Source organism: Dasypus novemcinctus, chromosome 22 (genome assembly GCF_030445035.2).
Source record: "Dasypus novemcinctus isolate mDasNov1 chromosome 22, mDasNov1.1.hap2, whole genome shotgun sequence".
Taxonomy (NCBI): domain Eukaryota; kingdom Metazoa; phylum Chordata; class Mammalia; order Cingulata; family Dasypodidae; genus Dasypus; species Dasypus novemcinctus.
Genome location: NC_080694.1, coordinates 37,195,468 through 37,218,837, shown reverse-complemented (window position 1 = coordinate 37,218,837; position 23,370 = coordinate 37,195,468). Strand labels below are relative to the sequence as shown.

General features: G+C 39.4%; 1 protein-coding gene across 2 annotated transcripts in view; it reads right to left on the bottom strand.

Moving 5' to 3' along the window:
• Positions 1–23,370, bottom strand: part of FARS2 (phenylalanyl-tRNA synthetase 2, mitochondrial) — a 596,483-nt gene that overhangs the window by 372,799 nt on the left and 200,314 nt on the right. For both annotated transcript variants that reach the window (XM_004479208.3, XM_071210957.1), the window contains one exon: positions 14,984–15,143. In XM_004479208.3, the coding sequence (XP_004479265.1) occupies positions 14,984–15,143 (160 nt within the window). The remainder of the gene's footprint in view (positions 1–14,983; positions 15,144–23,370) is intronic.

Sequence of the window (23,370 nt, the reverse complement as noted above, 5' to 3'; positions counted from 1 at the left end):
GGCCCACCCAAAGGAACAAAATTAAAATCTAGAAATTATCCACAAAGAAAATAAAATTTTGTATTTGCTGGATGGAGACATTTTTTAAATGATCCTCAATAGGATTAAAAAGAGAGAGGAAAACATAGATAAAGGAAAAACATAGATAACGGGAAACAATGAATAAATAATATGGGAATCTCTCCAGAGAAACTCAGGAGCTGAAGAGCACAATAAATGAAATGAAAAATTCCTTAAATAGTTTCAATAGCATATTAGAGGTGGCAGAAGAATGAATCCTGAAGACAAGACAAGTAAAATGACTCAGGCTAAGGGGAAGAAAAAAAAAGAATAAAAGAGAAAGAACAGAGCCAAAGAGACATGTAGTATACAACTAGGCATGCAAGTATACTGATTATGAGAGGTCCTAGAAAAGAAAGAAGCAGACAAAAGGATTATTCAAAGAAACAATAGCAGAAAACTTCCCAAATTTAACAAAAGACATGAATGTGCACATTGAAGAAGCCCAACGAGCTCGAAAAAGGATAAATTCAAAGAGGCCAATGCCCCAACACGTAGATATAAAATTGTCCAATGCCGAGGTCAAGGAGAGAGTTCTGAAAGTGGCAAAAGAAAAGCAACAGGATATCTAGAAAGAATCCTAATGAGATTAAGCCCCGACTTCTCATCAGAAACCATGGATCGGGCAGCAGATTGGGCTCAGGTGATTGGGCTCCTGTCTACCATATGGGAAGCCCCAGGTCTGATTGCCAGGGTTTCCTGGTGAAGACAAGCTGGCCCATGCCCCCACGGAAAGCTGATGGCCCATGCAGCCATGGAGAGCTGACAGCAGACAGAGAGTGCAAACAACAAGGGGGGAGGGATAAACAAAATGAAGTAAAATAAACAAAATCTTAAAAAAAAAAAAAAAAGGAAACCATGGAGGGAAGAAGGCAGTGGGTTAAAGCACTGAAACAAAAAACAGTGGCCAATCAAAAATTCTATACCCAGCAAGACTTTCTATTAAAAATGATGGAGAAACTAAAATATTTCCATATAAACAAAAGCTGAGGGAGTTCATACCACGAGACCTGCCCTACAAGCAACGCTAAAAGGAGTTCCTCAGACTGAAAGGAAAGGATACTAAACAGCATTTCAAAGCAGCATTAAAAAAAAAAAGACCTCCAGAAAAGGAAACCTTATGACTAATTATAAATGCCAGCAATACTGTATTGTATTTTTTGTTATATAACTCTACTTCTATTATCTTATAGGTACTAAACTGAAAATGCATAAAAATTAATAAATTGACATTTTTGGACAAACAATGTATAAAGATATAATGTGTAACAAGCATACAAAAAGATGGGGAGGTGGAGGGGTAGATGAACAGTGAATGTTTACACTATTGAAAATAAATTGGTAAAAAATAAAATATGATTGTTATAGATTAAGGATATTAAATTTTAACCTCATGGTAACTGTAGGGGAAGTATATGAAAAAACGTATTCAGGAAGAAATGAAAAGAGACCCAAAAATACATACATACATACATACATACAGATATAGGCATTAATGAAATAACTGAGGGTCAAAAAAGCTACTCTCTGCAACACTTTGAATTTGATGACTCCCAAAAAAGATTGTGTTCTTAAAGTAATCTATTCCTTTGAGTATGGTACCATTCAATTGTATTAGATTCACTTTAGATCACTTTATTAGATTGCTTTTGATTGGACTATGTATGTCAGTGAGGTATGACTCAGGTTGAGTCCTGCCCTCTTGCTGGGTCTTATATAAATAAAGACACAGAAAAAGGGCACTGCCATATTATATTGATCCTACCATGTGTGAGAGAGTACTGGAGGAAAACATAAAGACTGAGAGAGGTCCCAGAGTCAGGAGCCAGCAGTGTACAGAGACAGGTAAAGAGGCCCCCAGGGGCTGGACCATGGAGCAGACCATGGCTGAGGAGATGAGGCCTGCCCCCCTGGCAGAACACCAGGATCAACAGCAGCTGACTCTGGTGAGAAAGAATCTCTGATGGTGCCTTGATTTGGACATTTCATGGCCTCAGAACTGTAAGATTTTACCCCAAATAAATCCCCTTTATAAAAGCCAACACAACCTCAAAACTGGAGGAACAAGAAAAACAAGAGTAAACTAAAGCCAAACAGAGCAGAGGAAAGGAAATAAAGATTAAAGCAGAGATAAATGAAATACAGAATAAAAAGAGTTCTCTGAAAAGATCAATAAAATCAACATGTTTTTAAAATAGCTGAACTGAAAAGAAAAAAAAATAGAGGATATAAATAAAATCAGAAATGAAAAGTGCAGGGGAGGATTCTGCCAACCCCACAGAAATAAAAAGGACTATGATAGGATACTCATGGAAAACTGCATGGTAACAAATTGGATAATCTACATGAAATGAACAAATGCCTACAAACACACCAACTACATACACAGACCTAAGAAGAAACAGAAGACTTCAACAAACAAATAACTAACAGAGTTGGAGTCAGTAATCAAAGACCTCCCAACAAACAATAGATAGGAACAGATGGCTTCACAGGTGACTGTTACTAACCAAGAAGAATTAATACCTCTTCTGCTCTTCCAAAAATTGAAGAGGAGGGAATACTCCCTAACTCATTCTATGATGCCAATATCACCCTCCTATCAAAGTCAGATAAAGATATCACAAGAAAAGAAAACTACAGACCAATATCCCTTAGAAATACAGGTATAAAAATCCTCAACAAAAAGCACATCAAAAGAATTATATACCATGATCATATGAGATTCATCCCAAGTATGCTATGGTGTTGCAACATAAGAAAATGAATAATTGTTATACATCATATTAACAGAACAATCGAAAAAACACACATGGTCATCTCAGTTAATGCAGAAAAATGCATTTGCAGTGACAATATCCAGCACCCTTCCTGATAAAAACAGGAGTAGAAGGAATAGAAGAACACTTCTTCCACATGATAAAGGGCATACATGAAAATCACATAGCAAACATCATACTCAATGGTGAAAGACTCAAGGCTTCCCCTATAAGATCAAGTACAAGATAAGAATGCCCATTGTCACCACTGCAATTCAACATTACACTGTAAGTTCTAGCTAGAGAAATTAGCAAGAGAAAGAAATAGAAGCCATTCAGATTGGAAAGGAAGAAGCAAAACTTTCCCTATTTGCAGATGACAAGGATCCTATAGAGAGGAAATCCTGAAAACTCCACTATCAAGTTACTGGTACTAATAAATGAATTCAGCAAATGGTAGAGTACAAAATCAAGATGCAAAAATCAGTAGTGTTTCATACACAAATAAAGAACAATCTAAAGAATAAATCAAGAAAAAACTTCTGTTTAAAATAGCAACCAGTACTGGTGGTGTGGCTGAGGTCTAGGGTACAGAATTTAAAATAACCTAAAAGAATCAAATGTCTAGGAGTAAATCTAACCAAGGACGAAAAAGATTTGTGCAATGAAAACTATAAAATATTGCTGAACAAAATTAAGACCTAAATAAATGGAAGGACATTCCATTTTCATGGATTAGAAGTATAAATAGCATTATCAATTCTACTTGAAGTGATTTACAGATTCAACGTTACCCAATCAAAAGTCTAGCTCTCTTCTTTGCAGTAATGCAAAAGTCGATCATCAAATTTATATGAAAAGGTAAGGAACCTCAAATAGCCAAAGCCATCTTGAAAAAGAAGAACAAAGTTGGAGAATTCACATTTCCTAATATTAAAACTTAAAACAAAGTCACAGCATGATACTGGTACAAGGACAGACATATAGATTAATGAAATCGAATTGAGAGTTCAGAAATCAACCCTCACATTAATGGCCAACTGATTTGTGACAACAGTACTATTCAGTTGGAAAAGAATATTCTCTTCAACAAATGGTGCTAAGAAAAGTGGATCCTCATTTGCACAATAATGAAGATGGACCTCTGCCTCACACCATATATAAAAATCAACTCAAAATGGATCAAAGACCTAAATATAAGAGCCAAAACTATCAAACTCCTAGAAGAAAACGTAGGAAAGCATCTTCAGGACTTTGTGTCTGGCAGTGGTTGCTTAGACTTTATAACAAAGCACAAGCAACAAAAGCAAAGATAGGTAAATGGAATCTCATCATTTTGTGCATCAAAATATGGCCTTATGAACAGATATGTGCACATCACTGTTCAGAGTGACATTATCCACTATTGCCAAAAGTTGGAATCAACCCAAATGCCCATCAACAGAAGAATGGATAAACACAATGTGGTATATACATACAATGAATACTACTCAGCTGTGAGAAAGAACACAGTACTAACACATGGGATAACATGTATGAATCTTGAGAACCTTATGTTGAGTGAAGCAAGCCAGGCATCGAAGGACAAATACTACATAACCTCTCTGATATGAATTAAGCAAATCAAGCTGTCTCAGAGAGCTAGAGACTGGAAAACACACTTACAGGAAACAGGTGAGGAGTGGAAGGTTTTGAGCTGATGCCTACAAGGGCAAAATCTATGATAAAGTGGAGGTAAGAGATTGTATAGTGAAGGGATAAAACGGAGGCATAGGGATACTATTGGATGGGGCTTTGCTGGCTTGGGGGGGCTAGGGTTGGGAGGATGGGTAGAAGGTCCATGGAATTGGGGAAGAATGGGGGAGAGCAGGTGAACAAAAAGTAACCCATTTTAATAGTAGGCAAAATGTTTCAACACTTCACCAAAGAAGGTATATGGATGACAAATACATGATGCTCAACCTCATGCGCTAGAAAAATGTAAATCCAAATCACAACCAGATATCACTATACACCTATTAGAATGGCTAAAATTTAAAAATTGACCATACCAAGTATTGCCAAAGATATGGCACAACTGGCACTCTTACACATTGCTAGTGCGAATGTAAAATGGTACAACCATTTCAAAGAACTTTGGCAGTTTCTTAAAAAGTTAACCAGGGAAGCGGATTTGGTCCAATGGATAGGGCGTTTGCCTACCACATGGGAGGCCCGCGGTTCAAACCCTGGGCGTCCTTGACCCATATGCAGCTGGCCCATGCGCAGTGCTGATGCACACAAGGAGTGCCGTGCCATACAGGGGTGTCCCCCGCGTAGGGGAGCCCCATGCGCAAGGACTGTGCCCCATAAGGAGAGGCGCCCAAAGTGAAAGAAAGTGCAGCCTGCCCAGGAATGGCGCCACACACACAGAAAGCTGACACAACAAGATGACACAACAAAAAGAAACACAGATTCCCGGTGCCGCTCACAAGGATAGAAGCGACCACAGAAGAACACACAGCGAATGGACACAGAGAGCAGACAACTGGGGGGGAAGGGGAAATAAATAAATAAAAAATAAATCTTTAAAAAAAAAAAAGCTAACCATGCACCTACCATCCAGCTATTCCATACAAAGTATGCATACAAAGGCTTGTACACAAATATTTATAGCAGCTTTATTTCTAATAGCCAAAAAATGGAAACAACCGAAATGTCCCTCAACAGGTAAAAATATAAACATTATACAACATCCATGTACTACAGTACTACTCAGAAGTAAATTCAAATAAACTATCGATACAGTCTGCAACAGATGAATATCAAAATAATTGTGCTGAAAGAACCCAGACAAAATAAGAGCACAAAGTGTACAGATCCATTTCTATAAGCCTAGAAAATGCAAAGTGATCTATAGTGACAGAAAAGAGATCTTTGGTGTCTTAGTAATGATGTGGCAGACAGAGTGAGTGGAAGAGATGGTAGGAAGAGTTTTTGTAAAAGGGGGATGAGGAAACTTTTTGGGGTGATGGAATATATTCATTATCCTGATTGTAGTGATGGTTTCAGATGTGTACACATATGCCAAAACTTATCAGACTGTATACTGCAAACATGTTTAGCTTATTATAATTTAATAAAGTTTTTAAAAATTAAGCAGAGACATTCAGAATAATAAGTACTTTTCCCAATCTGTTGGATTTTATAATATGGAGGTCATTGTGACCTTGACAGAAACAGTTAAAATGAAACCTAATCAACACTGACATGGATTGAGGAGCAATTGGAAAGTGGTATTTCATGACATATGGCTGAAAAGAAAAGAGGTTTCTTATACCAGAGTAGGACAGAAGATCAAATGATGGCATTTGTTTGTTTGAATGTTTAATTTTGGGATGATACATATTCAGGAACATATTTTAAGGAGATAATTGGGAAAACAAGGTCATGGAGAAAATGATGGACTAGGAATCAAGAGAAATAGGATCGGGAAGGCAAGTAAGTGCAAAGTGCATACCTAATCACCTAAATCACCTAAATTTTCTTAATGAAATAAATTAGCTTAGCCTCTGACAGGGAATAGGCAAGTTGAGAGTGGTAATGGTCTAGAATAATTGATAAAGGGATTTGTACAGGAAGCTGGCCAAAGATAAGAAAAAAGAAGACAGCTCCCCTCTTTGACTTGATGGCAGATGGGAAATGCAGGGGCATCAATCTGAACAGCTGGAGGAAGGGGTCAATTCAAGATTAAGTCTTTATCAAGTGAGTAGTGCTGGCCAAGGGTGCAAAGTTTGTTGAAGGGGTTGAGAAGAGAGGAGTTTCGATAACTACCCTTGATTATTCCTTGCAAGAGAAAGAAGAGAAGCCAGGAAAGAAGTGGCAGAAATTAATGAAGGATTTGGAGCCTTCTATAAATCTAGGGAGTGGAGAGCAAACATTCTCTCTCGCCATAAATCTTAATGATTTCCAGGTTGCCCACACACCAACCATCGGAAAAGCCTGGTAATAGTAGTAGAAATAGTATGCAATAGGTATGGTTCAGGAAGGTTAATCCTTCTGCTTACAATATCCTTAAAATTCTAAGTACTATTGTCACTGCACCTTCAGGTCCAAATATTTTATTTTAATTAACATAAAACCCCAAACAATTTCAATTTCTTATTTTCCTAGAGTCGGAAATGTATCTGCCAGCTCCTGTCCAATTACCACAGAATCAGACTTTTTTATACTCCTCGGAAGTACTTCAGTTCAGTATAACCTTTCTCCCAAGAGGATTCCTTGGGCCAATTCTTTAGACCAAAAATGTCAATTCTAATATATATTTTCTACATTCAGCAGGCAGCCAAGGAAAATCTGGCTTTAGGTCCCACTCCAACCTCATTTCAGAGGTGATGTCCTATTTCCTGTTTACCTGAGCATCCCTCCTGAACACAATGCTATACATTTGACATCCCCATTTCATAGCTAATGACCCCAAGCCTCAGAGAGGTTGAATCCATTGGCCAGTGTTCACCAGAAAGTGCAACCCCCTGTGAATTACATCCAAGCTGCAGTGAGCAAAGGCAACTAAAGGAATAAGAGTTGGTGTTCTTTCAGAATTGTTTGAATGCAGCTATTTCCTTGCCACCTTCCACTCAAGGAAAATTCCAAGAAAGATAACTTTCCCTGAATCAGACAACAAAAGAGAGCCTTATGGAGTTTATTTTAAAACATTTAAGGGGCATGCTTAAAAATATTTTTGAATTGAAAAAAAAACAAAACATTGATTCAATTTTAGGGACAAAGTATAACTAACAATTATAATCCTAATTTTTGTTCTCAATCTCTTTGGCTTCATTTATTTATTTTTTTATTGGTCTATTTTCTTTTATTAGGCACCGTCTATTGTTCTCGAGGGATCCTTGTCCCTCTAATTAAGAACACAACAGGACTCCCAGGATGGGAGTTTGATATTTTCTTGTTTATTGTGTGGGTCTCTACCCACTAATATCAAACACAGTATGACAAGATAAAAACATCTTCCATAGAAGACTGTCCTGTATACCTCCTGTAGCAGTTTGATATAATTGATGAATTCCAAAAAAGAATTATTGGATTGTGTTTGTAATCTGATCTGTACCTGGGCCTGATTGAGTTATGATTAGGGCATTGTGTCCCGATCCCTTGGTGGGTGGGGACTCACAGATAAAAGGCATGGTGAAGAAAAAAGTTGGGGATTTCTGATGTTAGAGTTTGATGCTGAAGCCCTGGGAAGTCAGCACACAGAGGAAAGAGAAGCCAGCCACAGGAAGGAAGGAACCTTGAAGCCAGAATAAAGCAAGCCCCAGAAATGTAGGCACCCAGGAAGCCTGAACCCTCACAGACATTGGCAGCCATCTTGCTCCTAATAGACTTTGGTGAGGGAAGTAACTTATGCTTTATGGCCTGGTATCTGTAAGCACCTATGACAAATAAATACCCGTTATAAAAACCAACCAATTTCTGGTATTTTGCATCAGCAACCCTTTGGCTGACTAATATAACCCCTACATCCAACACCCTATACCAGTAACCCTCCCCTGCAATATTTTCCGAAAAAACATTCCCACCATTGTAGTTTTAACCACAGACCTGCAAACTTCTGGAGTTCACCTGCTCCTTCTCCCAACCCTCCCTCCAGTCCCATGGAAAGTCCAACCCCCCCACCACCCTACTCCCACTCACAGAACAGCACTACCGAACCCAATCACATCACTGCACTAGTGTCACACTCATCCACTAAACAACTTTACTTCCCACCCCACACACACACTTTATCATATCTTCGGCTTCATTTAGATTAAAAGGATTTCATGGCTACAGAAAGATATGAAAATATGTGGAAGATCTGGGGTACTCATAACCATTACCAAGTGACCTTCCTGCAGATGAAGCCATCATCCACAAGAGAATGAGAGCTCTAAAAGGTTTCAATTTGGTGGGATCAAGTTCAATTCCCAATGGTAGTTGGGTTCTCTAGAAGTAGACACTGAGAAGAGCTTGGCAAGCAGGTTTTTTGGGGGAATCAACACCTATGGAAAGAAGAGGATGGAAGCAGGTCGAGGCAGAGAGGAAAGTCAATGAACTGCATGGCAGACCTGACAAAGCCTCAGCCAACCTCATGAGAGCTCAGGAGCTTCTACAGACAATTAGAGTTGTACTTTGGTGAGCCAAAATGTTGAGACTTTATATTCCTGTCACAAATAGTCTCAGGATGTGGACTTTCCTGGGAAGAGTATGTCACTGAGCAAGGAGGCTGGCTCTCTGCAGTGCAGGCAATCCCTGAAGGAGTCAACAGCTGAAGGATAGTTGCTCCCATACTCCCATCATCTGGGGATCCTGGAAGGGACCTCTCAATGACTACCACCATCCTTTCATGCTCTTAAATGAAATGTCAGGGAAGGGCATCCATCACCTGGTCAAGGTGACATGCCTAGTCACCAGCAGGGGGTCACAATGCATCTCTCCTTACAACCGATTAATCTGAGCTGTGTTATGAGGCCCATACTTTAAAAAGGGAAATCCCAATGTATACCAAAGAAACTGTGCCAAAAAAGGGCTATAAATCCTTAGGGATAAAAAGAGAAATTAAAATTAAAATGTTAGAAATCCCTAAATCCTCACCTTAGTTGCTCTGCAAGAAATGATCAGCCAAATATGATACAAAATATATAGAAAACAATTTAGAAGTGTTAAAAATGACAACAAATTCGACAAGTAAAAAGTAGTCTAAAGGTTATTTTATTTCTTTCTAATTCTTAAGTGGTAGCTTCTATTACAATAGCCTTAGGATGCTAGTACAATTGAAACGTTAGCAGAAATAATAAACTACATTTGGGGGCGCAAGGGCAGACAAGACCAAAGCAGCTATAATAATGAAAAGTTGCCACGAGGAAATAGTGTGTTCTCATTTCTAATTCTGCTTTTCAATAGCAATGGAATCTAATAGTGTGTGTATACATATATACTATACACACACACATACATATACACAGGGAGAAACAGAGAGAGTTGTTAAATAAAACTCATGCCTGCCAAAGCAGTTTTCATTCAATACTAATTTTTCAAATAACGAATTTGAAATTTTACTAATGATTTTTTTTGGTATACTAAATATAATTGGATATGATGTAGCAAATCTGGGTTTTACTAAAGCTAACTCTGGGGAGTGGGAGAAGGAGGAGGAAGGGAGAGGAGAAGCAAAGAGGAGTCAAAAGGATACCTAATGAGAAGCCCATTGTTGTTTTTTTATAATACTATGGCTTAGTTAGGCTTCACAGTCTCAAAAATATTATTATGACATTTCTTCTATTCTTTCGAAAGAACTAACCTCTACGATGGGCTCTGAAGTCAGTTTGCCTGGGTTCAAATGATGCCTCAAATCCTTATCAGCAATGTCATCTTTGACATGTCACTTGATTTCTTTGTGCCTCAGTCCCTCATCTGAAAAATAAAGACTATAATAAGACCTATGTCAGAGGAACAGGCTAAAAGAACCCATCTTTGTAAAAGTGCTTAGCAGAGGCTCTGACACAATCAATTATCTGTTATTTTCTATATCATTATTTTTACTGCTACTATTAATCTAAATGACATCCAGTGGAGCTGGCCAATGCGCAGTGCTGATGTGCACAAGGAGTGCCATGCCACACAGGGGTGTTTCCCGCGTAGGGGAGCCCCACGCGCAAGGAGTGCACCCCGTAAGGAGAGCCACCCAGTGCGAAAGAAAGTGCAGTCTGCTCAGGAATGGCGCCGCACACACGGAGAGCTGACACAAGAAGATGACGCAACAAAAAGAAACACAGATTCCCATGCCGCTGAAAACAACAGAAGCGGACAAAGAAGAACACGCAGCAAATAGACACAGAGAACAGACAACCCGGATGGGGGTGGGGAGGAGGGGAGAGAAGTAAATAAATAAATAAATAAATAAATAAATAAATCTGTTTAAAATGAATAAATAAATAAATAAATGACATCCAGGTTGTATGTACCCGGACAGGCTTAGTAAGACATTTTTTAGAAGCTGGGGGAAAAAAAATCAAAATGCAAATACAAAACAAAACAAAAAGACAACAATGCCTCTGAAATGCCTGGCATAGGAAGAAGGCTCTTCAGAGTTCACAAGAGACAAGCACAGAATCTTGAGGGAGTTGTTAATATTCATTGTGTAAACTAGGAAAGAGCACTCCATCTGTCTTTTCTATCATACATAACTTCTCACCCTTGCAGTTCAGGGAACGAGCCTGGGTTAGGTCACCTTCCCACCCCACTTAGCATCTCCCACTGTAAAGCATTGTAGCAGATGTTACAAACATGGCAAACACATCTGAGGACAAGCTCACACACCTCTTCCAACGATGACTCCCTTAGCAATAAACTCAACAAAGATGCAGGAGAAGTGTGACAAAGCCGCAAGGCTAAAGCATCTTTAAGAATTTTCAATTTAGCTACTGTGTGAATGGAGTTAAAAAATGATCTGATGGCTCTAAGGAAAGAAAAAAACAAAAGGTTTTTTTTTATTCATGGTTATACTTCATGGATATGAACAGCAAGTATTCTCCCAGCAGATGAATTTTCGAATTTAATTTCATTCTACTTTTCCGCTTACTCTGCCTCACAAACAAAAAGTACATTTGAGGATTTATATAAATGCAATGCTGATCTGTAATAAAATCTGAAGCCTAAAAATCTTGACCTATAGCATTTTAAAAAATGACAAACCAAAGGTTTCCCTGAAATCTAAAAGCTACAACTTCATTGCTATTTCAAAATTTAAGATTTTTAATTCTCAGCCATGAGCAGGTCAAGACAGGGTAACGCAGTCAGGAAAATCATATACTGCAAAAATATTTTTTTATTAGCAAAACTGATGCCTGGAAACTTGTACCGCAATGCACTGTTTTCAAAGCTATGCAAATACAAATATTAAAAATAATAACACATGGTAAGTTTAGGATTGCATTTAGAGAAATGCATATTCTCAAGGCCCTATGGAGAGTTTTTATAATCATGATTTTTATTTTTAAAAATATTTGCTGATGTTCAGTGAAGATGTTACGGTTATCGTCTATCCCCAAAATAACTGCTGGGTCATGGGTTAGTAGAAAGCTACATCTCTTTTCACAAAACCCAGTAAAGATAAATAAACCATGATATTGTTCTCAGATTATATTAATATTTCCTCATTATCTTCCTGCTTCTATTGCCTTATGTGACACTTTGGTATTATTTATGAATTCCAAAAAGAGAGACTGATTATGTTTATAAACTGATCTGTTTCTCTGGGTATGATACCCTTTGAATGTGTTAAATTCAAAGGCTTTCTGTTTACTTGATTACACCAGGATTAGGGTTTCCATTCGACCACATCATCAGGATGTGCAGGGTTGAGTCCCCATCGCCTTGGTGGGCTATATAAACGAACACTCATTCAAGAACCCACAAGTAGATATACAGAGAAGATACACAGAGGAAGAGAGACAGCTCCACAGACACGGCAGAGGCCCTGGGAAGAGAGATGGGCCATTTGCCTGATAGTTTACAGCTGGCCTTGTGACTAGACCAGACAGCTGAGCCCAAAAAGAAAGAGCCCTGAGAAGAGAGATGAGCCTTACACCAGGCTACAGCTGAGATCGGAAGAAGCTGGACTCTCGGAGCCTTAAGAGGGAGGCGGAAGGCTAAGCCCTCACAGACGGGGCTCACCATCTTATCTCAATACTAGGAAACAAAGTTTGGTAATGAAATAACCTTGAGTTGGACTCTTTAGAGCCTTGTAGTGTAAGCTTTACCCCAAATAAATACCCTTTATAAAAGCCAACAGATTTCTGGTACTTTGCATCAGCACCCCTTTGGCTAATACATCTTGTCTTAATTTTCCTTGCCCTCTTCATTCCTTCCCTTTTTTTATATTGACAATTTAATATTTTCTACTTACAAGGCACCCCTCACATATATCACCTCATTTCATTCTCATGGGAAATAGGTGTTGTTATTGTGAGTTTTGAAAGTTAGAAACCTGAGACCCAAAACATGAAGAGATGTGTTTGAGATTTCCGAGTACAAGGATGAGAGAGAAGTTAAATTTAGTGTTTCTGACTCTACAGTACCGCTTTTCAGTGGCCATAAGATTCTTGGGTTAAGTATATTGCTCCCTCTCTCCTCTCTTTTCTGCATTCCTCAATGCTGTACTTTCGTATGCTTGTTCTCGGTGACGGACGAGCACCTGGGTCTCTCCTTCTTTTGCTGTTTTTCATTCCCTGCTTAGTCCCCACCAGGCCTGCTCCTGGCTACTTTGTACTTATTCCTTGGCTGTCAGCTTGGACTTCCACTTCAACAGGCCTCCTAAGAGCAAGGAGGAGAAGCGTATTTTCCTGGGAAAGTACTGCAGCCTGAAGATAAGGGATGACGTCTGACTTATTCCACATTGTGATGTCTGTAAACTGGAGGAAATCCAGGGGCGCTAACTACTGTTCAGGAAGTTAAATACCCATCCCCGAAAAGAATGTAGACGCGAATGAGAAAGAAGTCTACCTGCCCAGTCAGAACCATTCAGTTAGATAACTGTTAAGTGGTTATTCAACCTCACAGACAGCAAACCATTTGACTATGGAAATATGGAGAAAGGCAGGAAAAAGGAGAGCTGTAATAAATATTTTCTCCATAGTCTGACAATGGAAAAATTCAGACCACCAAGAATCTCATTTTAATGCTACTCAAGGCAGAACACTATCTCTTTTAAGACAAGAGAATCTCCTTCTTTTCAAATAATTGACATTACCAGGTGTTATTGGAGATATAGAGCAGCTTGGAATTCTCATATATTGATAGCAGGAAAGTAGACTGGCACAGCCACTTTGGAAAACAGTTTGGCAGTTTCTTAAACTCTTAAACATGCACCTACCATGAGATCCAGCCATTTCACTCCTAGATATTTACCGAAGAAAAATTAAATTATATGTTCAAACAAAATTTACACAAATGTTCATAGAAGTTTTATTTTCAAAAGCAAAAAAAAGTGGGAACAATCCAAATGTCTATCAATGGGTAAGTGGATAAGCAAAATGTAGACTGGAATACTACCCAGTAATAAAAAGAAATAAGCTATTGGTACATGCTCCAACACTGAAGAATTTCAAAATAATTATGCTAAGGGTAACAAGCCAGACAACAAAGATTGCATATTGTGGGATTCTATTTATTTAAATAAAACTCTAGAAAATGCAAATGAACCCATACATCTAGATCAGTGGTTAGCTGGGGTGAGGGAAATTGGGGAAGGGCAGGGAGAAACTTCTGGGGGTAGTGGATATATCCTTTATCTTGATTCTAGTGGAGTCATGACTGGACATCGGTGTCAAAACTCATAAAATTATGAAAATATGTCCAGTGTATTATAAGGCATCAAATTGTACACTTTATGTATAGTTTTCGTATATCAATTTATTAAAAAATGAAGCTATTTTTTTTGTGTGAAAAGCCAACAAGAACAAAATAGCATCTTGATAAGGCTTCTGTCTCGTCAGCATTTCTTGAATGCTAGGTCGCAATTAAGGAAAGTCTCCTGGCATTCTTTTCACCTCTCTCTAAAGAGAAGCAAAATATTCTCTTAGCAATGCTCCAAATAATTGCAGAGGGGAGATGGTGGCATTACCAACAAAAAATTTTCTTGCAGAAACAATGAAGGGGAAATGACTAAAGTGAGAATTCAGGTTTTAGCAATCTTGTTTTTCCAACAGGAAACTGACTGTTAATATTCTTGCTATTGATAATATTAATCAGTCTGTCAATATTTAAAGCTTTCCTCTGGTCCCACTCCCGTGGTTAAGAATCTTGCCCCACCAGGCAAGTCCAATCTAATAATAACAGAGAAGCCCAATAACACTAATCTCCCCACTGATGACACAGATCCTAATCCATTATCATTCTTATCAATGTTCATACTCATTTTTTTTTCTTTCTCTGGCTAAATCCATTTTCATACCCTCCTATTCCTCCAATGTAATACATCAGGAAATACATAGGTTCTATCCCCACTCAGGATGTGAAGCATTTAGCTACAACTTAGAGAAAAACATTAAGACACAGCCAGCCTCAATCATTTCAGCAACATTACAATTATTGAACATTTCAGCCCCTGAAGACAAAGGTATTTGAGTACTTACCATCTCCAAAAAGATGTGTCACAAGCTTGGTAAGTGTCTGTTTCAGGTCAAACTCTACTAGCTTGACAGCCTCCATCGTATGTGTCTCTTGTTTTTGGGCAGAACGGGAATTCCGTTCAAAGAGCTGCAGGCTTTCTCCATCCTTAATGCCAGCAAATAACTGTAAAACAAGAAAAATAACACAAATGAATAAAAAGTGTATCCTGACCCAAAACTGCTAAGAATGGATGGTATTTTATAGTGATAGTTTCCACAAATACATTCACAGAGAAGCAAAAAATGGTGTAGCTTTTCTTACTCAAAAATAAAGGCAATTTCTTACTTTTGACAATTATACTAGAGTTATCTAAGGTGTTAACATTAGAGGAAGAGGTGTGAAGGGTATCTGGGAATTCTGTTATTTTTGAAACTTTTCTGAAAATGTGAAATTAATTTTAAAAAAACTTTTTAAAAAAGCACTAATTGGAGTGGGTGTGAGGAGTGAATGCAGGAAGAGAGAAAACAGGATTGGTCATGAGGTGATACTATTGAAGTGAGGTGACTGGTACAATAGGTTCATTATATTATTTTCTCTGATGTTTTCAATAATCACCCTTTAATCTAATAGACTAAGAAAGAAAGATCTCTGAGGAAGAATAATTCTCCGTTCAATTTGAGTACAGTGTGGAAATACTAAAAAAGTATCCTAATAGATAAGAGCTAGCTTACGAATATCAGATAAAATAGACTTTAAGTAAAAAACTCTTACAAGGGACAAAGAAGGACACAATACACTGATAAAGGAGTCAATTCAACAAGAAAATATAGCAATTATAAATATATAAGTACCTAACAGGAGAGCCCCAAAGTACATAAAGCAATATCGGCAGATACGAATGAGGAAATAGACATTCTACATTAATAATAGAGACTTCAGTATGCCACTTTCAATTATGGATAGAACATCTTGACAGAAGATCAAAATGTAAATAGAAGACTTGAATGAAATTATAAACCAATTAGCCTTAACAGACATATAAAGAACACATCACCCAGCAAGAGCAGAATACACAATCTTCTCTAGTGTACGTGTGTCATTTTCCAGGACAGACAATGTGTTAGATCACAAAACAACCTTCAGTAAATTTTAAACTATTGAAATCATGCAATCTATCATCTCCAACTACAGTGGAATGAAACTAGAAATCAATAACAAAGGGAGAACTGGAAATTTTAAAAACATAAGTAAATAAAACAAAATACTCTTAAATAACCAAAGGCTCATAGAAGAAAGTGTGAAGGGAATTGAAAAATATCTTGAGTTGAATGAAAACAAAAAGACAGCATACTAAAACTTATAGGATGCAGCAAAGGTAGTGCTGGGAGGGAAATTTATAGCAAAGAATCCCTACATTTAAAAAGAAGAAAGATCTCAAATCAGAGACCTAATCACATCTGGAGAATCTAGAAAAAGAAGAGCAAATGAAACCCAAAGCAAGTAAAAGGAAAGAAATAAAGATCAGAGCAGAGATGAATGAAATAAAGAATGAAAATAGAAGAGACAAAATGAATGAAACCAAAAGGTAGCTCTTGGAAAAGATCAATATAATCAACAAAGCTATAGGTACAGCGACAAAGGGAAAAAGAGAGGATGCAATAACTGAAATCAGAAATGAAAGGGAAATATTACTACCAACCTCAAAGAAATAAGGATTATAAAAGGATACTCTGAACAACTGTATTCAAACAAATTAGATAACCTAGAAGAAGTAGACAAATTTCTAGAAACAAACAAATGCCTAAACTAATTCAGGAAGAAATAGAAGATTTCAAAAGAACAATAATAAGTAAAGAAATTGAATCAGTAACCAAAAACCTCCCAACAAAGAAAAGCCCAGGACCAGATGGCTCAACAGGTTCCCAAGCACTAGGTTGGTTTGGGAATGGGGAGTTAACGCTGGATTGGTACAGTGTTTCTGTTTGGGGTGATGGACAAGTTTTGGTAATGGTGGTGGTAATGAAAGCACAACATTTTACCACTGAATTGTATATTTGAAATTGGTTACCATGAGAAATTTTAGGTTGCACTTATGATACCAGAATAAAAATTTCAAACAACCATAAGAGTGTTAAGTACAACACAAAGAGTGAATCATAATATAAATATGGACTACAGTAAATGGCATAATTATAAAACTATTATTTCATCAATTTTAACTTAAGTGCCACAATAATACAAAGTATTAATAATAGGGAAAACTGGGTGGAGGGAGGTTTGTGGGAACTCTGTACTTTCTGCATTTTTCTGCAAAACTACAATTCTCTAATTAAAAAAAAAATTAATTCAGCCAAGTGCCAGGGTACAAGATTAGCACATAATAATCAGTGGTATTTCTATACACTAGCAAAGAATAATCTGAAAAGGAAATCAAGAAAAAAAATTATGATAAGCAAATTAAATAATAAATTATCTAGGAAAAAATTTAACCAAATTTTTTCTAATTTAACCAGATGTAAAAGAGTTGAGTACAGAAAACTACAAATCATGACTGAAAGGAATTTAAGAAGATACAAATAAATGAAAAGATATTCCATGTTCGTGGACTGGAATAATTAATATCATTAAGACATCAATATTATCCAAAGCAATTTACAAATTTAGCAAAATCCCAATGAAACGTCCAACAGCCTTCTTAACAGATATGGAAAAATTAATCATCAAATTCATACGGTTGGGCAAGGAACCCTGAATAACCAAAATAACCTTGAAAAAGAAAAACAAAGTTGGAAGATTCACATTTCCCAATTTCAAAATTTATTATAAAGCTACAGTAATCAAAACAGTGTTGTATAGGCACAAGGACAAACAGACTAATGAAACAGAACTGAGAGAACAGAAACCCTAACTGTGGTCAATTGATTTATTTTTATTAGAGAAGTTACAGGTTTACAGAAAAATGCAAAAAATATAAGTATCTTATATATAGCCCTCACACACAGTTTTCCCTATTATTAACACTTCGAATTAGTGTGGTTCTTTTGTTAAAATTGATGAAATGGGAGTGGATATAACTCAAGTGGTTGAGCACCTGCTTCCCATATATGAGGTCCCAGGTTCAATCCCCAGTACCTCCTAAAAACAAAACAAAGAAACAAATGGGGAAAGGGAAAAAAAACAATTCTCAATGGGATGCAGATGTAACTCAGTGGTTGAGCACCTGCTTCCCACGTATGAGGTCCTGGGTTCAATCCCTGGTAGCTCCTAAAAAAAGTTGATGAAACAGTATTTTTATAATTATACTACTAACTATAGTCCATAGTTTACATTCAGATTCACTACGTTGTGTTTTTTTTTAAAGATTTATTTATTTTATTTATTTCTCTCCCCTTCCCTGACCACCCCGGTTGTCTGTTCTCTGTGTCTATTTGCTGTGTCTTCTTTGTCTGCTTCTCGTTGTCAGCAGCACAAGAATCTGTTTCTTTTTGTTGCGTCATCTTGTGTCAGCTCTCTGTATGTGCGGCACCATTCCTGGGCAGGCTGCACTTTCTTTCACTCTGGGCAGCTCTCCTTATGGGGCACACTCCTTACGCATGGGGCTCCCCCACGCAGGGGACACCCCTGCGTGGCAGGGCACTCCTTGCACACATCAGCACTGCGCATGGGTCAGCTCCACATGGATCAAGGAGGCTCGGGGTTTGAACCGTGGACCTCCCATGTGATAGACGGACGCCCTAACCACTGGGCCAAGTCCGCCACTGGATTCACTATGTTGTATAGTCCTATGGTTGTGTGAAATTTTATTCTAATAACATATGGACAACCTAAACTTTCCCATTTTAACCAATTTCAAATATACAATTCAGGGGTGTTAATGACATTGACAATGTTGTGCTATCACTACCACCATCCATTACCAAAACTCTTCCATCACTCCAAACAGAAACTCTATACCAATAAAGCATTAACTTTCCATATCCTTTGCCCACCCCAGTACCTGGTAACCTGTATTCTAGTTTATAACTATAAATTTGCATATTCAAAATATTTCATATAAGAGATTTTTACAAAGGTCCCAAGACCACTCAATGGGAAAAGAAGTCTTGTCAAGAAATAGGCAAGGACCGTGAAGGAATGAGGGTCCAACAGTGAGCCCCTGACGCTAATGACTATGCTTGTGAGCTGATATGCCTGAAATAAGAACAAGGCCTAGAGCAGCATTGTGCCTGGGAATTTCCTCCTGACAGCCTTCATGTTACTCAAATGTGGCCAGTCTCGAAGCCAAACTCAGCATGTAAATGCAATGCCTTGCCCCCAGCGTGGGACATGACACCCGGGGATGAGCCTCCCTGGCACTAAGGGATCACTATCAACTACCAACTGATGATGCAACTGGAAAATGACCTTGAATGGAAGGTTCAATGCAGATCAGCAGAATATCCCTGTCTACATAAAATAACATGACTTTAAAATGCTGTTTGACCTAATGTAAGGGGGAAATGGAAAGGAGAAATGAGTTTATATGGCTATGAGTCTCTAAAAAAGAGTCTGGAGGCTGTCAGAAGGACTGTCCTTATGCACAACTGAGCAGAGTCTAAGAGACAGATAAAGTAGATACAACCCCCAGGTATTGGTTCCTTTGAGGGCTAATGAGACCCATGGGTGCTAGGGTCATGGAAGATGGGGTTAACTGCCATGTCAGATGGCCCTTCTTTGGAGCTGGTGTTTATGCGTGATGAATCTGGACTCAGAAGGGATCTCTCTTCATAAGACTTTCATGCTACTGTGCTGGAGTTGTAGTTGGTGTTGGGGTTTAAGATATATTTAGGGGATTTGAATCTCTGGACTGACAATGTGATAGCCAGGTCCTGAGCCTCAACAGACTCCAGCACCTACAATCCGATTTATTGGACTCACCTCACTCAGCTAAGATGGAGTTGAAGAAGGACAACCACCACACCATGGAGCCTAGAGTGCCTACAACTGAAAGTGGGAGAATTGCATCCAGTATCCATGTGGAATCTGAGCCTCCTCTTGACACAGAGGTGCAACGGACACAACCAATCCAATGTCTACAGAGAAAAGGTGGCATTGGAGTGGGAAAAGAGGACATGGTGGCTGATGGGTATGGGGAATGGCAGGAAGAGACGAGATGTGGAGGCGTCTTTGGGACTTGGAGCTGCCCTGGAAGATGCTTCAGGGGCAATCACCGGACATTGTAAATCCTCACAGGGCCCACTAGATGGAATGGGGGAGAGTATGGGCCATGATGTGGACCATTGACCATGAGGTGCAGAGGTGCCCAGAGATGTACTTACCAAATGCAATGGATGTGTCATGATGATGGGAATGAGTGTTGCTGGGGGAGGGAGTGGTGGGGTGGGGGTGGTGGGGTTGAATGGGACCTCATATATATACTTTAATGTAATATTTTTACAAAATCAATTTTTAAAAAATGCTGTTTGACCTAATGTAAGGGGGAAAAGGAAAGGAAAAATGAGTTTATATGGCTACGAGTCTCTAAAAAAGAGTCTGGAGGCTGTCAGAAGGATTGCCCTTATGCACAACTGAGCAGAATCTAAGAGACAGATAAAGTAGATACACTCCCCATGTATTGGTTCCTTGGAGGGCTAAAGAGACCCACGAGTTCTATGTTCATGGCAGATGAGGTTCACTGCCATGTCAGATGGCCCTTCTTTGGAGTTGGTGTTTCTGTGTGATGAAACTGGACTCAGATGGGATCTTTTTTCATAAGACTTTCATGCTACTTTACTGGAATTGTAGTTGGTGTTGGGGTTTAAGATATATTTAGGGGATTTGAATCTCTGGATTGACAGCCAGGCCCTGGCCTCAACAGACTCCAGGCCTACAATCTGATTTATTGGACTCACCTCACTTAGCTAAGATGGAGTTGAAGAAGGACAACCACCACACCATGGAGCCTAGAGTGCCTACAACTGAAAGCAGGAGGATTGCATCCAGTATCCATGTGGAATCTGAGCCTCCTCTTGACATAGAGGTGCAACGGACACAACCAATCCAATGTCCACAGAGAAAAGGTGGCATTGGAGTGGGAAAAGTGAACATGGTGGCTGATGGGTATGGGGAATGGCAGGAAGAGATGAGATGTGGAGGCACCTTTGGGACTTGGAGTTGCCCTGGATGGTGCTTCAGGGGCAATCACCGGACACTGTAAATCCTCACAGGGCCAACTGGATGGAATGGGGGAGAGTATGGGCCATGATGTGGACCATTGACCATGAGGTGCAGAGATGCCCAGAGATGTACTTACCAAATGCAATGGATGTGTCATGATGATGGGAGTGAATGTTGCTGGGGGGGGAGTGGTGGGGTGGGGGTGGTGGGGATGAATGGACCTCATATTTTTTAATGTAATATTTTTACAAAATCAATTAAAAAAAAGATGTACTGCATTCCTATGAAAAGTAAATTAAATTCTTATATCTCAAAAAAAAAAAAAAAGAAATAGTGCTGGGAAAACTGAATATCCACATGTATAAGAATGAATGTGGCCTGATACATCACATACAATACTAAAAAATTAATTAAAAATGGATCAACCTAGGTGAGAACCAGCAAGATGGCAGTGGAGTAAGGAGCTCCTAGAGTCGGCTCCTGCTACTGGGCAGTTAGCAAACACCCAGAGCTCTCTGGAGCTAGCTGAAGCACCTGTTTGGGGGCTCCAGGAGGCCCAAAGAGCATCCTTGAAAGAATGGAAGGAGGAGGATGCCCATCTGCAGAGGAGACTTGTGAGTAGAGGTTCCACACCCCGGAGGCTGGTGCCCATCCTCCACTGGAGGCACATGCTGCCTCAGGAGCTGTTCCATGGCTGGAATTAAAAGCTCCACTCCCCAAAACGGGGGAGGAAGAGACGGTTGGGCACCAACTTCAGCTACTGATGAGTAAATTCAGCGGGCTACAGTATAAACTTAAGAACAGCTAAAGTTTGAGCCTGTCCAAGCCAGAAAGAGGCTGGTAGCCACCATCTTAACTATGTGCCTGGCACGAGGTGAAGCAGGGTGGACTGAAAATCACAGTGCTGGCAGGGACCGGCTTGTTTCCATCCAGATCAAACTGCAGCTCAAGCCTAAGCTACAACCCCACCTCCAGCAGGGAAGAAGCTGGGGGGACCTGCGCCAGTCCCTCCAGGAAATTACTGACCAAGTCACTGAGGCCAGTAATCATCCTACTCTGGCGGTGCAAGCCACCCCAGGAGCTGCTCTGTGGCTGGAATTGGAAACTTCATTTCCCAGAAACAGAGGAGGAGGAGACGGTTGGCTGCCGATTTCGGCTAATGAATGGTAGACTCAGCGGGTTAAGACATAACACTAGGCACAGCTGGGCTGCGAATCTGTCCAAGTCGGAAAGATGCTGGTGGTGGCCATTGTGACTCCACCCCCAGCCTGAGGAGAAGCTGGGCTGACCAAAGATCACAGTGGAAGATCACAGTGATGGTAGGAACCGGTTTCTTTCACCCAGATCAGCCTGCAGCTCTAGCCTAGGCTTCAGCCCTACTTCTGGCAGGGATGAGGCTCATGCGCCCTGCACCAGCCTATCCACATAACTGCAGGTACCTTTGGCTTGCATAGACTGAAAATCAGAAGTCTACTGGGGCAACTGCAGTCATCTTGGACCCACACTGCATAGATTGCTGCCCACTCCTGCAGCTCCATTCCCGGCCCAGGCAGGGGAGAGAGGGGCGTAAAGCTTCATTAGCCTCTCTGGGCAACTAGAGTCTAGGTTTGCACAACTTGGGTTATCCCACACAGCTATGACTGTCCCTACCCCTGGCAAAGAAGAAAGTTGGGAGAAGCTTCATTGGTCCCTGGTGCAACGAGGGAAGCTTGAGCCTCCACAGCTTATAGCAGCAGTTACAACCTTGGCTCCTACTGCACAAGCAACAAGGAAGAAAGGGCAGGAAGCCCTAAACTACAGAGAAAATCTGCACCCAGAATAAAAAAATCTGCATTCTAGTAATCCAGATGCCAAAGATACCAACAAAGAATTACAATCCATACCAAGAAACAGGAAGCTATGGCCCAGTTAAAGGAACAAGATAAGCCTCCAGATGACATAAAGGAGTTAAGACAACCAGTCATAGATGTTCAAACAAATCTCCTTAATAAATTCAATGAGATGGCTAAAGAGATTAAGGATATTAAGAAGACAATGTATGAGCACAAAGAATTTGAAAGCATACATAGAAAAACAGCAGATCTTATGGGAATGAAAGGTGCAATCAATGAAATTTTAAAAACATTGGAATCATATAATAGCAGATTTGAGGAGGGAGAGGAAAGGCTTGGTGAGCTTGAAGAAATGGCCTCTGAATGTAAACATACAAAAGAACAGATGAAGAAAAGAATGGAAAAAATTGAACAAGGTCTCA